A 12,492-nucleotide genomic window follows, 5' to 3' on the forward strand; every position below is an offset into this window, starting at 1 on the left:
GTAAACAACTTTTAAGAAAACTATTACTGTAATAAATAACATTTAGTCAAATTTACAATGTGAGCAAGGCAGTCGAAAGGAATCATCATCAGTCATCAGGAAAAATCAGGACGTCATCTCCAGAACTTGAGGAGGAGGCTTGACTGGAGCTTGATGCTCCAGACCCTCCGCCAGCACGATTGCCACTTCCAGAGCTTGCAGAAGATGTGGCGGAGGACTGACTACCAGAGTAGCTACCTGCTTTATTTCCTGAGTATGAATTAGAAGAAGAACTACTCTGTGATGAACTGTGGCTTCCAGCACCTCCTCCTCCGTAAGCACCAGATCCCGAAGAAGCATTGGATGAACTTTGAGATCCCGAATAAGATCCTGATCCTCCGTGTGATCCAGAACCAGCTGAGGAAGCACTTTGAGCAGAACTTCCTGAGTATCCAGAGCCTCCTTTGGAGCCAGCACCAGAAGAAGCTCCTGAATTACTCGAAGATCCACTTCCCCCATACGATGATCCTTTACTTCCTGATCCAAATACATCGTCAACTGCGGCTGCGTAGCCCCCACTTCCAGCACTACTTCCAGCTTGAGATAAAGCCCCAGATCCACCACTGGAATAGCCTGCACTAGGCCTTGGACTATATGATCCTCCGCCACTGACTCCACTTCCAGCACTACTTCCAGCCTGTGAAGAAGCTCCTGATATGGCACCGGAATTACCAGAACTAGGCTTGGGACTGTATGATCCTCCATTACCACCAGTATACCCACCACTTCCAGCACCACTTCCAGCGCTACTTCCAGCACTACTTCCAGCTTGAGAAGCTGCTCCGGAACCTGAGCCTCCACTCGAATAACCTGTGCTTGGTCTTGGGCTGTATGATCCTGAACTTCCTCCACCATATCCACCACTTCCAGCACTACTTCCAGCACTGCTTCCAGCTTGAGAAGCTGCTCCGGATCCTCCACTCGAATAACCTGTGCTTGGTCTTGGGCTGTATGATCCTGAATTACCTCCACCATATCCACCACTTCCAGCACTACTTCCAGCTTGAGAGGCTGCTCCGGAACCTGATCCTACACTCGAATAACCTGTGCTTGGTCTTGGGCTGTATGATCCTGAATTTCCTCCACCGTTTCCACCACTTCCAGCACTACTTCCAGCTTGAGAAGAAGCTCCAGATCCTGATCCAGCTCCAGCTCCTGAGTATCCTGAGCTGGGTCTAGTGCTGTAAGAACCTCCATAACCGGCTCCTTGTCCTGCACCAGAGTAACCTGTACTTGGCCTTGGATTGTATGTTCCTTTATTACCACCACTATATCCTCCAGCTCCAGAACTACTTCCAGCACTGCTTCCAGCTTGGGAAGCTGCTCCGGATCCTGATCCTCCACCTGAATACCCTGTGCTTGGCCTTGGACTATATGATCCTGCGTTCCCTCCACTATAACCTCCACTTCCAGCCTGAGATGAAGCTCCAGATCCTGCCCCTGCTCCTGGGTATCCTGAAACAGGCCTAGGCGCGTATGATCCTGGATATCCTGCACTTCCTGCTCCTGCAGAAGAACCACTGTTAGCTGAAGATGAGGACCCAGATCCGCTATTTCCACGAAGAGGTTCTACTGTTTGAACTGCAGGACCGACAGGATAATTTGGTCTACTACTGTATCCTCCACCACCACTATTTGATTGTGCATTAGAACCTGAACCTGCAGCTGAAGAAGATCCAGGGTAACTTCCTCCACTTACAGGATACCTTGAGCTGCCTTTACTACCATAGCTTCCGCCTCCTCCACCATAATAATTTCCACCAGGATATCCACTTGTTGCAGCCCCACCCCCTGCTTGGGCAGCTGCATTAGATCCTGCACCAGAATTTGCCCCAGGATATGCTGAGCCACCTTTACCTCCATAATTTCCACCTCCTGCACCTGCACTTGATCCACTGCCCGCTTGGGAGGCAGATCCCGCTCCTGCTCCAGGAGCATATCCTGGATACCTTCCTCCTCCATACGTATTGCCTTGGTTAGGGTAACCACTATAACCTCCTCCGCCTCCAGCACTTCCTGCATTTGCACTACTTGCAGCATTTGATTGTGAAGCTGACCCAGCTGACGCCCCCGAGTTTCCCCCACTCAGGTATCCTCCTCCAACTCCAGCGTTACTAGCAGCGTTACTATTTGATCCAGACGAGGCCCCAGACAGTCCGACACCTCCACTTGTCCCCGTTCCTCCATATCCCCCACTTCCTCCATAGCCTCCTGAATTTCCTTTACTACCCCCATAGCTATTTTGATAGTAATTTCCTTCTCCCAGGCCTCCAAACTGAGGTCTGGCAGGAACTTCTTTTATGATCACTATAACATCAGGTTTCTTTGGTGGACCATAATAACCTCCTCCAGGAGGGCCCTCGTAGCCTACGCTGTTGGGGGAACATCCTCCAGGACATCCTCCTAAACTTCCGGCTCCGGCAGAACTTTGTGCCTGAGATGAGCTTCCCGCTCCACTGTATCCTCCCGAGCTAGCCCCGGAGTTGGAGCCGGCGTAGCTCCCAGAACCGCCCCCGTAGGATCCACTTCCTGCGGAACTCTGGGACTGAGAAATACTGTTGCTGCCATCCCCTGAGGCCTTTGCAGAGCTGCTGGAAGACGCTTGAGAGTAGCTGCCAGACAATCCAAACAGATTGCCGAGGTTAGCACCGAGACTCCCGCTGGAACTCTGCGACTGTGAATTCGAGTAAGAAGAAGCTGGAGCTAGATGACGCAAGGGATCCACAGCAGCGTGAAGCAATCCCTTTATCAAACCTCCGACTTTCCGAGGATGTTCTGAAACAAAAGTATCGCCCACATTAGAAGTTACAACGCAACAGTTGGAGTATAACTAGTTTATTTTATGAGCATTTGCTGCTGAAAGCTGGAAGTAGGAAATTCCAAAGTTGCGGATCATGAAGAGGTGCGCGCGCAGAAGACTGCAAGGTCAAGGTCTACCTTCTACCTGAGGTCGCCGGAGTCGTGCCGGAACTGGGACTTCGAGATCCTAATACCTGTCATCTCCAACCGCCTGCGGCGATCGCCTCATACCTTTTACCCACTCATTATTATTGTTTCGGAGAAATTCAGTGTTTATACTACCACTGTGTGCGTAGAGAAATCCATAATCCATAATAGCAGGTTTAGTAACCTATATACAGACCTACTAAACCTATATAACTTAGATCCTAAAAGTGCAATATACTCGTGAATTAAATTACATCGTCATCTAGTCAGCACGAGAAATGTGATGAAGAGCTCGACAGTAAATTTGATTGTCGTTAATATTTTATAGTACTATCAATATTAATAAAAGGTGTTGTTAGTATATCATGTTGTAACTGATCTCAAGGCACTTTATTATAATGGGTTCAATTTATACGATGTCGGGATACTATAACATGCTTTACAGAATAATATTAAGAAACAAATATTAAAAAAAAAAATGTTCCATTGCTTATACTTCTGTCTGTATGTAGAGAGAATCTCGTAAATTATATAAATAGTGTTATTTTGACTCAATGGAATTTATCTTGTGCTAAACCTTATGAATGGTATACATAAAAAAAAACATTAAAAGACTTTGGTGTCAAATCCACTAAAATTTTAAAAGAAGAACTCAAGATACACAAACAATAATCTTAAACAGACACACAAAACTTGGATTCTGATTCACAATTAATACAAAAATAACTAAAAATTAACTCTTATTGTTAAATTACTAAAAATGTACAATACTCGACTAGCAGTAGAAGAATTTCAAAAATTAGTTTTCTCAATTATTTGGCATTGGAAGATAAAAAGTAAAGTTAAAACTTGTCACTTTGGAGTTACTTTTTTGTGTTCTTAGAATGTTTCACTTCTATTTAGACGCTTTTGGCGTAGTTAGAAAAAAAATGTAGTAGTACAGAATAATTTTGTTTTGTCTCAAAAGATTTCTATTATTCGTGTCTACAGAGTTATGGTGTGCCATTTATAATAAATAGCTTTATTGTTATTTACCTTTAATTTTATAGTTGCCGTCATATGACCAAGAAATAAATTTTCAAGTGGGATAGCCTATTAAAGTTAAAGTTGTTTTTGGCGTATTCGGGATTTACGTAGTCTTTAAAGAGACTTCAACGCACTGTTAAAATGTGTCTCTTAACCTCAAATTTGAACAGTTCAACATCAAATCCTGTGTCTGTGGAAACTATTGCCGCAGTACCTGGTTTTGGGTGGTTTGTAAAGAGACTTCAACGCACTGTTAAAATGTGTCTCTTAACCTCAAATTTGAACAGTTCAACATCAAATCCTATGTCTGTGGAAACTATTGCCGCAGTACCTGGTTTTGGGTGGTTTGTAAAGAGACTTCAACGCACTGTTAAAATGTGTCTCTTAACCTCAAATTTGAACAGTTCAACATCAAATCCTGTGTCTGTGGAAACTATTGCCGCAGTACCTGGTTTTGGGTGGTTTGTAAAGAGACTTCAACGCACTGTTAAAATGTGTCTCTTAACCTCAAATTTGAACAGTTCAACATCAAATCCTGTGTCTGTGGAAACTATTGCCGCAGTACCTGGTTTTGGGTGGTTTGTAAAGAGACTTCAACGCACTGTTAAAATGTGTCTCTTAACCTCAAATTTGAACAGTTCAACATAAAATCCAGTATCTGTGGGTATCTGTGGAAGCTATTGCCAAAGTACCTGGTTGTGGGAGTTTGTAAAAAGACTTCCACGCAAAGTTAAAATGTGTCTCTATAGGTTTTGTGTCTTGTAAAATTATAGATAGGTTAAATCTAAGGTAACTAACGCGTTAGTCAGATCCAAATTTAAAATTGAGGAAGGGACATTTATTATCAGTACTTAGGCAGTGACCCAGGACAGTGTAAGAATTATGTCAGTGTGATCGTGATAGAGTGTGACATGCCACGACAAGATCGCCAGCTGATTGGCTACCCGGTATTCTGTAGAGTTCCTAGGCCGAGCCAACACGTATCCTGGGCCTGCTGTTCCAGGAACTCTGGCCCTCGCACACCCGTCACGATCCACCAGAGTCGTGGACTCGAGGCAAGGATGGAATCGCCAACATATTAGGCGTCTTACGGCGGAATTAGACATCGATTGTCCACCAGAATTTGAACTTAAATGTCCTACATAAATTGTATCAATTATAGAATCTCTTACAGTAATTTGACCGGCTGTAGTAAAATGGCCTTGGGTTTTCCCCCATAAGAACAATGTTAAACCTCATGAGGTTTTACGCTCTTTTTTTAGTCGTAGACGTATGGGAGGTGTCTCAATTTTAAATGTGTTTTAGTTTTTGTCGATATTTCTGTGTGATATTAAAAAAATCCAAAACTTCACTGTAAAAAAAAAACACTCAAGGTCACTTTACAAAAGCAGTATTTTAACATACGATTATTACATCCGAGAACGTTTGTCTTGCTATCCAGTAATGTGGAAAAAGAGTGAGATACTAAATTGATAAAATTGGAAAAATATTTGTAATTTAAGATATTTCTGGGCGTAAATATGGATTGTTGTCCTAACCCTTAAACGGCAAGAATTTAAAATGTAGCCTAGGATATGTCGAGTAGACCTCAACATTATCTCTGCTACGGATCTTCAACTATTTAATAAATGACAAGAGAAACGCATAGTATTCTAAGGTATCATTCTCACATTACTGTCGACTCCCCCCCTCCACCCCCTTCACATTAATAACCTTTCTACTATAGTACACAAATACCTAATACAAACTATGGACTCATGGACAGAGGGAAAGAAGCTATAGTATATTATGTACATTTTTGATAAAATTCGTTCAAAACTAACCCATCCTTTCCGATTTCAATTTAAAAAAAAATCATAAATAAATAAAGAAAATTTAAATGCAGGGATGCACAATTTTTATTGACATTGATATTGGCACATTTCGAGTTGATAAAAGGGAGGAGGTTTACGTCTTTAATTATATTTATTTTTCAAGAAATATGTTTTTCAATTTGCTAATTTTCTCATTCACTTAATAGTAGTTTTCATCACTAAGAGAAAAAGACGTTTTCAGTGTGCAATCGTGTTTTACGAACGAGATAAAGCCGAGGTCCCTCCATGTGGAGAATTATGAGTTTTATCACATGGGAAGAATAGAAAATGTTTGAATTTAACCATATAATAACTCAACATAGTAATACTATCAAGTTGATGTATAAAAATCTGCATTTTTTGCATTTACTTCTACTAAAACAATAACAAATTTTGAGGTTGCTACACTGAAAAACTTAATTTTGCGCCAGCTAATGTTACAAATCTTTGTTGTAAGGGAACGAAAAACACATTATGGGTAAGTTTAAATATAAAAAAGCTGTTATTTGTGCAGAATGATAAAAAATAAATAAGGCACATATATAAAACCTTCGACAATTTCATAGCGAAATAATTCTCAAAATCAATTTTTAACAACCAATATTGAAGTAATTCTAAAATTTTAGGTTAAACACATTTAGTTGAGTTATTCTAAGAGTTTAGTTGTTTAGATCCCAAAACTACAGAACTAAATTCGATGAACACTGCAACAACTCATGTACAACATAACGACCAAGAACAAGCCAAAAAGGATTGCTTGGTTTGGCTAGGGTCAAAAAACGACCCCATCTCGCTATTGGGAACGAGGTGTGTCACGTCTATCATCAATATCAAACAACTTCTTCCGCTTTACAGTTCATGCTGCTTCAGATACAGCTGGAGACACTGGCTTGCAACACACAATACTTTATAGTGACAGTTTCTTCTTAATCGTCTAACAAAAATTAAAATATTTTTAATGTGTTATGAATGCCTAACAAAAGGGAAAAGAAACTGTAACAAAATTCGGAACGTTTCGAAATCTAAAATCTCATCTCTTCTTCAGGTGGCTAAAAACCTCACACGTAAAAAGAAGGATCAACCGTCCCTATACTTATTTCTGTAACAATTTGTGTTAGTTAAATGTATTTAAATAACAATTAAATGATAAAATTAGTGTTTATGCCGAATAATGATAAAAAGTACGTTTTAAATGCCATAATTAATGTAATATACTCTTTATAAAGCTTACTAATGGAAGGTAGTTGGACGATGTATAGCTTTCATCATTTAGAATAATTCACTGTGATTAATGCTTTTTAATTAATTACATGTAGCCTACATTGTCGACATTTAATTAAAGAAAGATACGGCTTTGGATGATGCCTAACTTCATACAAATACCAAAACCATTTCATACACTACTTTGGTTACAGTGTTATTAATGAAAGATATGTTTGTGAATAATATATAACATCCTTTAGTTCAGAATTCATTATGAAACATGCTTAATGTTTGTAATTAATGAACTTCCATTCAGACATCTTATTAATGGAAGATACGGGGTTATATTATGTTTAACTTCACACACGTCAGATTTTATTATGTATGGCCTGTAGCGTTTGTTTTTGACGAAGTGGACGTCAAAACTTATTTCCTAGCACAGGACCTTAACTACTTACATTACACCAAGTCTTAGTTTATGGCAAACTCTCAGACGACTCTTTTATCACAGTCTTATTACACCATATGATGGCCAAGAAAATAATCATTTGCATGTAACCTCGCTAGATACGTTCTCGTGGACAATGCCATCAACGACGGTCTAGTGCTTGAATTAATTGGAACGGAAGCAATTCAGAGAAATGAGTCTATTTTAACTTCATAAATTTGCCTAATTTTTATGTTTTAATTCTAAAGTTCAGCATAAAAGTGTACACATAAACTTTTTATAAATATTGTAATTCACTGTGGGATTTTGTGTATATATCAACACGGTATGAGCCAGCTCCTGAATAGCATTTTATTTTTTTTAAATAAAACATCTTACCTGTTAAAAAGGGAAATAATATTAGCCTATGAGAGCTTTGAAACCACCAAAGACGATGGTAGCTATTTCGCAGAATCAAAGTTACTTTTTCTTGGCTGCGAAAGTGGACAATGGAAAAACTCTACTTCTTTAAACTTTTTTATAATAATAGAGCATGTTTCTATACTAAAAGTACTTCTCTATTTGCAAACATATTGTTGAATTGTTTATGTTTCATCAACCCCATCAGCGTTCCCTAACCTCAGAGGTTCTTGCTAACCTCAACAAGGGTGTGCCGCCCCCTGTCTGCTTTGACTGGAGAGGCTGGTTCAGAGCTGGCCTCCCATTCTTCCGGGGAGACACGACTTTGAGATGTAGTGCCCTAATTCTTCCTCATGGATCTCGATAGGAGGCGGCCCCTAACTCCTACCTTTACCATCCTGAATATCCTGTCACTCCGGAAGCAGCACAAAGGTTCTTACAGGACTAAATGTAATTTATAAGCTTCTTGTCCTAAGAGAGAAAAAACCCATCAGCGATTTATGAATGAATCAGGAATCAACGAATTTTGTTTTGAATAATTGTATATTTATGGTGAAAATATAATGAATGTTTAAATAAATGCATTACGTATTAACCATTCCTAACACTATTTTTTGGGTTTTAACATACTGTAGACTCGGTGTTTAGCGGGTTTGGCTTAAGGGTCAGTCGCAGTAACATGACTTTCAGTGTTCCCCATAGAAACAATGGTCTCCAGATTTTAAGTCCTTATTTTTTAGACGTAGCATTATGGGAGGTGTTTAATTATAAAGATATATCATTAATTCCCATCCAAAGGCTTTTTGTTTTGTCTATGGGTTATTCAGAAATAACTCAAATTGTTGGAGTACTTCAATGTTTTAATTATTCAAAAAGTGTACAGCGAAAAATAAAAAATCGTTTGGATGCATATTAATTATATCATTTAAATGAGATATTTACATAAGGCTACGATTAAAAATAACTGAATGAAGTTAAACACTGCTCTTATGCTGGAAACTCAAGGTCATTTTACTACAAGACGCTAAGCGTGCTGCTTTTAAATGCAAACCCAATTTGCATGATTACCCAGTTATATAAATAAGTTAATTAAAGTACAGATAACAAATTACCTACGTTTTATTATGCACTTATTCTATATTAAAACTAAAAAAATTAAAAACTATGTTTTTGCATTTACATACGGCAAAACATTGACTATTCATAGGATACTTACCCTAAAATTAGTTATTTACCTAAAACAATGTAAACATTCTGCTTATGGAGTTTTAAAGGACAATAGATTTTCAATTATGGCTGTAAAGTTTTAAATATAGTTGAAAAACAATGAAAAATAGTTTATGAAATCTTACAACAGTCAGACATTTTTACAGGCTAAAAATGTTAAGTGCACACTAATGTACACAATTTGCATAGCCTTTACTAACACTTAACACAAACTCACGTTACCGGAACTTGTAAAATGACACGAATAATTTTCAACTGTCCACCAATTGGAGTCGACCATGATCAGAAATTTGCGCGTGTAACAATTTTAATTTTGTTCAACACGAGTCTCCGGGTATCGGATGCATAATACCTATCAAAACTATACAATTTTTAAGAAACGCAAGATTTCTGGAGTATTTTTTTGAAATCAAAGTACTTGGCCCAAACCCCTAACACCTCATCCCTATTGGGGCGACTACGATAATGCCTATAATAATTATAAGCTTATATTCCACTGAAACCTTATTTAGCATGAAAGGACTCTCTCCTACTGACCATGAGAGTGAGCGTGAGAAGCGACGACCAGCGAAGCCACCAGCCACAGTCTTACGTTGAGAGTCCGCATCTCACAGCACGAGTACTTGCGCACCAGTCGGCACTGTCTGAGGTACCGCCACGGCGCGCAGCAAGACCACACGCTTGTAATTACCTTTACCTGTCCGTGACGTCACGGCGTGACAAGTGACGTAGCGGCTCCACGGGGATCCCGGAGTCTTCTCTGAATAGTTCATTAATTTTATGTACAAATTGCGACCTGAAAGTCCCGACTTGTCTATTTTGAACGGCTCCGCTCCCCACAAGTCGTGTTCGTCCCGGCCGTCCTCCACGCGGGATTGCCGGGTCGTTAATTTTACACCTCGGTGATGATTTCAATCGGAAAACACGTGAATTCCGTTAGAGATAAATCACGTGATTAAATGCAAGTAGTGTTTCTATTCTACTTACTCAACTGACATCTTGGTGAGTAATGGTCGATTGACACTGTTACAATTGGTTATCTTCTTACTGTTTTCATACAATATTCGAACGATTTTTGTTTTAGGGGATGGATGTAAAATAATGGTTTGTAATCATCATCCATTAGTTTGAGTAAAATGTAAGTAGGTCTCATTTTACCAGTCAAAGTTAGGGCTTCAGCCCTCTGTAACACTTAACCTGGGGACCAACGACTTAAAGGTGACTTCCGAACCACCACCTGGGCGGGCTGCTTGCAAGGACAGGATCGCTCAGCGTTCACCCATCCAAGCAGCAGCCACGCTCGACGTTGCTAGATTCGGTTATCTTGCGATAACCGCTGTATTCGTTACACTTTGCTCGTGGCAAGGTTCATATTCAACTCAAAAATCAGTAATAGAAAGAAACCAAAACCTAACACACGAGAGTATAGTACTAACACATTCTGTCTGACAATATTTTGAAACTAGATTTACTTGCATACTATATTTACAAGAATTGAAAAAGGAGATTTAGGGCCTCTTAGGTATTTCTGTCTTAGGTTCCCACTCTGATGAAAGTCCACAAAATAACTCAGCGAGAAGAGAAAAATTACCACTAATATAAACGGTCTTTTTTACTATAAACAGTAAAAATGTTGGTTTAAGCCACAAATTATTGTTAAAAAAACATATTCAAATTAAATTTACTTATTTAATACCTTTGAGCTTTTGCCGCTGGTGCGAAGTAGACTTTATAACTCAGTAGAGGACTATATTTACTTTAGACTATTAGCCTCAGTGAGATCCATCCATCTTGAAACTGGTTCGGAACAGAAACTGCCAAAAATACACAACCGCTTTCACAGGTGGTGAAGAGGGAAGCGGGCGGTATTGTTATTGGCTGATGTATAACCAATCACTGACCGGTATGACCAATCAGGCATCTTTATGATAGGCTGCCATCACAATGGTAATTTAATGCTGCCTTCTTTGTTTCCCCACAGCAAGGCCAACGTATCTCAAGATGTTAATTGATTTTGCAATGTTTTGACACGTTAATGGCCGAACAACTTATAGTCAATATAGTCAATAGTCAATTTTTTATTGCGGAGACAAAATACATTTGTATAGCAAACGTCAAATAGGTTAAAATTTGGACATACATACCACATCGAGCTCTCATTCAGACATACATTTGATCACTCATTCCACGTTCATCCATCGCCAATAATTCCCACTTCGTTCTAGAGTCAGTCTTGTTATTGTGTGGTCTCCCAGTCATACTCCAGAAACTCTTTTATATTGTAAAATGCATTTGACGCTAAACAGCGTTTTAAACGAGTTTTTAACGCCTTGAGCGTCGAGGCTTTTCTTAATTCATTAGGCAATCTGTTAATAAAATGAACCCCTGCCTGTGAAGGCAAGCGTTCATAAACCACCGTCCTGTGTCTCCCAGTTCGGTAGTTGTCTCTGCCTCTAGTCCCGTACGAGTGAATGTCTCGGCCCGTAATCAAGGCACATTTAGACATACAATACAACGTTGTTTGTAAAATGTAGAGGCTAGGCAGAGTTAACTACCGAACTGGGAGACACAGGACGGTGGTTTATGAACGCTTGCCTTCACAGGCAGGGGTTCATTTTCACTTATGATAGTCCCGACACATGCCGCGTAAAATCTAAGCACTAAGATTAGTTTACTTTTAGTTTAAACAATATTATTTCATATATAAAACTGTAATAAATGCGTTAGTACGAAATACGTAATAAATTATTGATTAGTAATTAATACATGATTGATCGATAATACAATTAATAGAGATCGTGTCTAAAACATCGTAGTGCACTCATTTTTTGCACCTAATGAGACAATGAGAATACATCTTACCTAGATTACAAAATAGTTTGTAGACTCTGATTCGAAATGATGTAATTCTTTCATTTTCAGCTTCTTCGTCACCGTTTTTATCTCTTCAGACGAGTTTCCACTCACTGTACTAAGAAAAAAATGAACTGGAGCTAAACTCAATATTCACAGTTCCCCAGAACACAGTAGAGAGTTTCAGACCTATATCACTTTTCTTAATTGTATTTAAATTTTATTTATGGAGTTTAATCCTTTATCCTGCCGCAGCATGGGTTGGCAAATGCCCAATACATTTTTTTAGTGAAATGACTGTAAATGGTAATTTTTTCTGCAAACATAATTTTGTTAACTTTCTATTGGCAGCGAGTCTATCGCTTTCGTATTTTAATGTGGTGGGAGGGAAGAGTAAATGGCTTATTGCAAAGGATAAAAATGTCAGTTTGACAAATCACTATGCTGTTGTCTAAGAACTCTATTTAGATAGACTTCGGCCGACAAATAATTTATTTA

The 12,492-nt window shown here is 39.1% G+C and overlaps 1 protein-coding gene across 1 annotated transcript; it reads right to left on the reverse strand.

The window, feature by feature from the left end:
• Positions 1-9: 9 nt before the first annotated feature.
• On the reverse strand, positions 10-9,834 carry LOC124363296 (fibroin heavy chain-like). The gene is made up of 2 exons (XM_046818521.1): positions 9,679-9,834; positions 10-2,814 (listed from the first exon to the last, which is right to left on the reverse strand). Exons 1-2 carry the CDS (start codon positions 9,746-9,748, stop codon positions 89-91), a joined length of 2,796 nt encoding a protein of 931 aa, XP_046674477.1. The 5' UTR covers positions 9,749-9,834; the 3' UTR covers positions 10-88.
• Between the last annotated feature and the right edge of the window lie 2,658 nt (positions 9,835-12,492).

This window comes from Homalodisca vitripennis, chromosome 5 (assembly GCF_021130785.1).
Source record: "Homalodisca vitripennis isolate AUS2020 chromosome 5, UT_GWSS_2.1, whole genome shotgun sequence".
NCBI lineage: Eukaryota > Metazoa > Arthropoda > Insecta > Hemiptera > Cicadellidae > Homalodisca > Homalodisca vitripennis.

What these genes read in the sequence shown, in the direction of transcription:
- LOC124363296 (XM_046818521.1), bottom strand. Translation starts at nt 9,748, where the DNA reads ATGCGGACTCTCAACGTAAGACTGTGGCTGGTGGCTTCGCTGGTCGTC. An exon ending in TTCTCACGCTCACTCTCATG is followed by an intron (nt 2,815 to 9,678) that starts GTCAGTAGGAGA and finishes CTTTTGTTTCAG; the next exon opens with AACATCCTCGGAAAGTCGGA.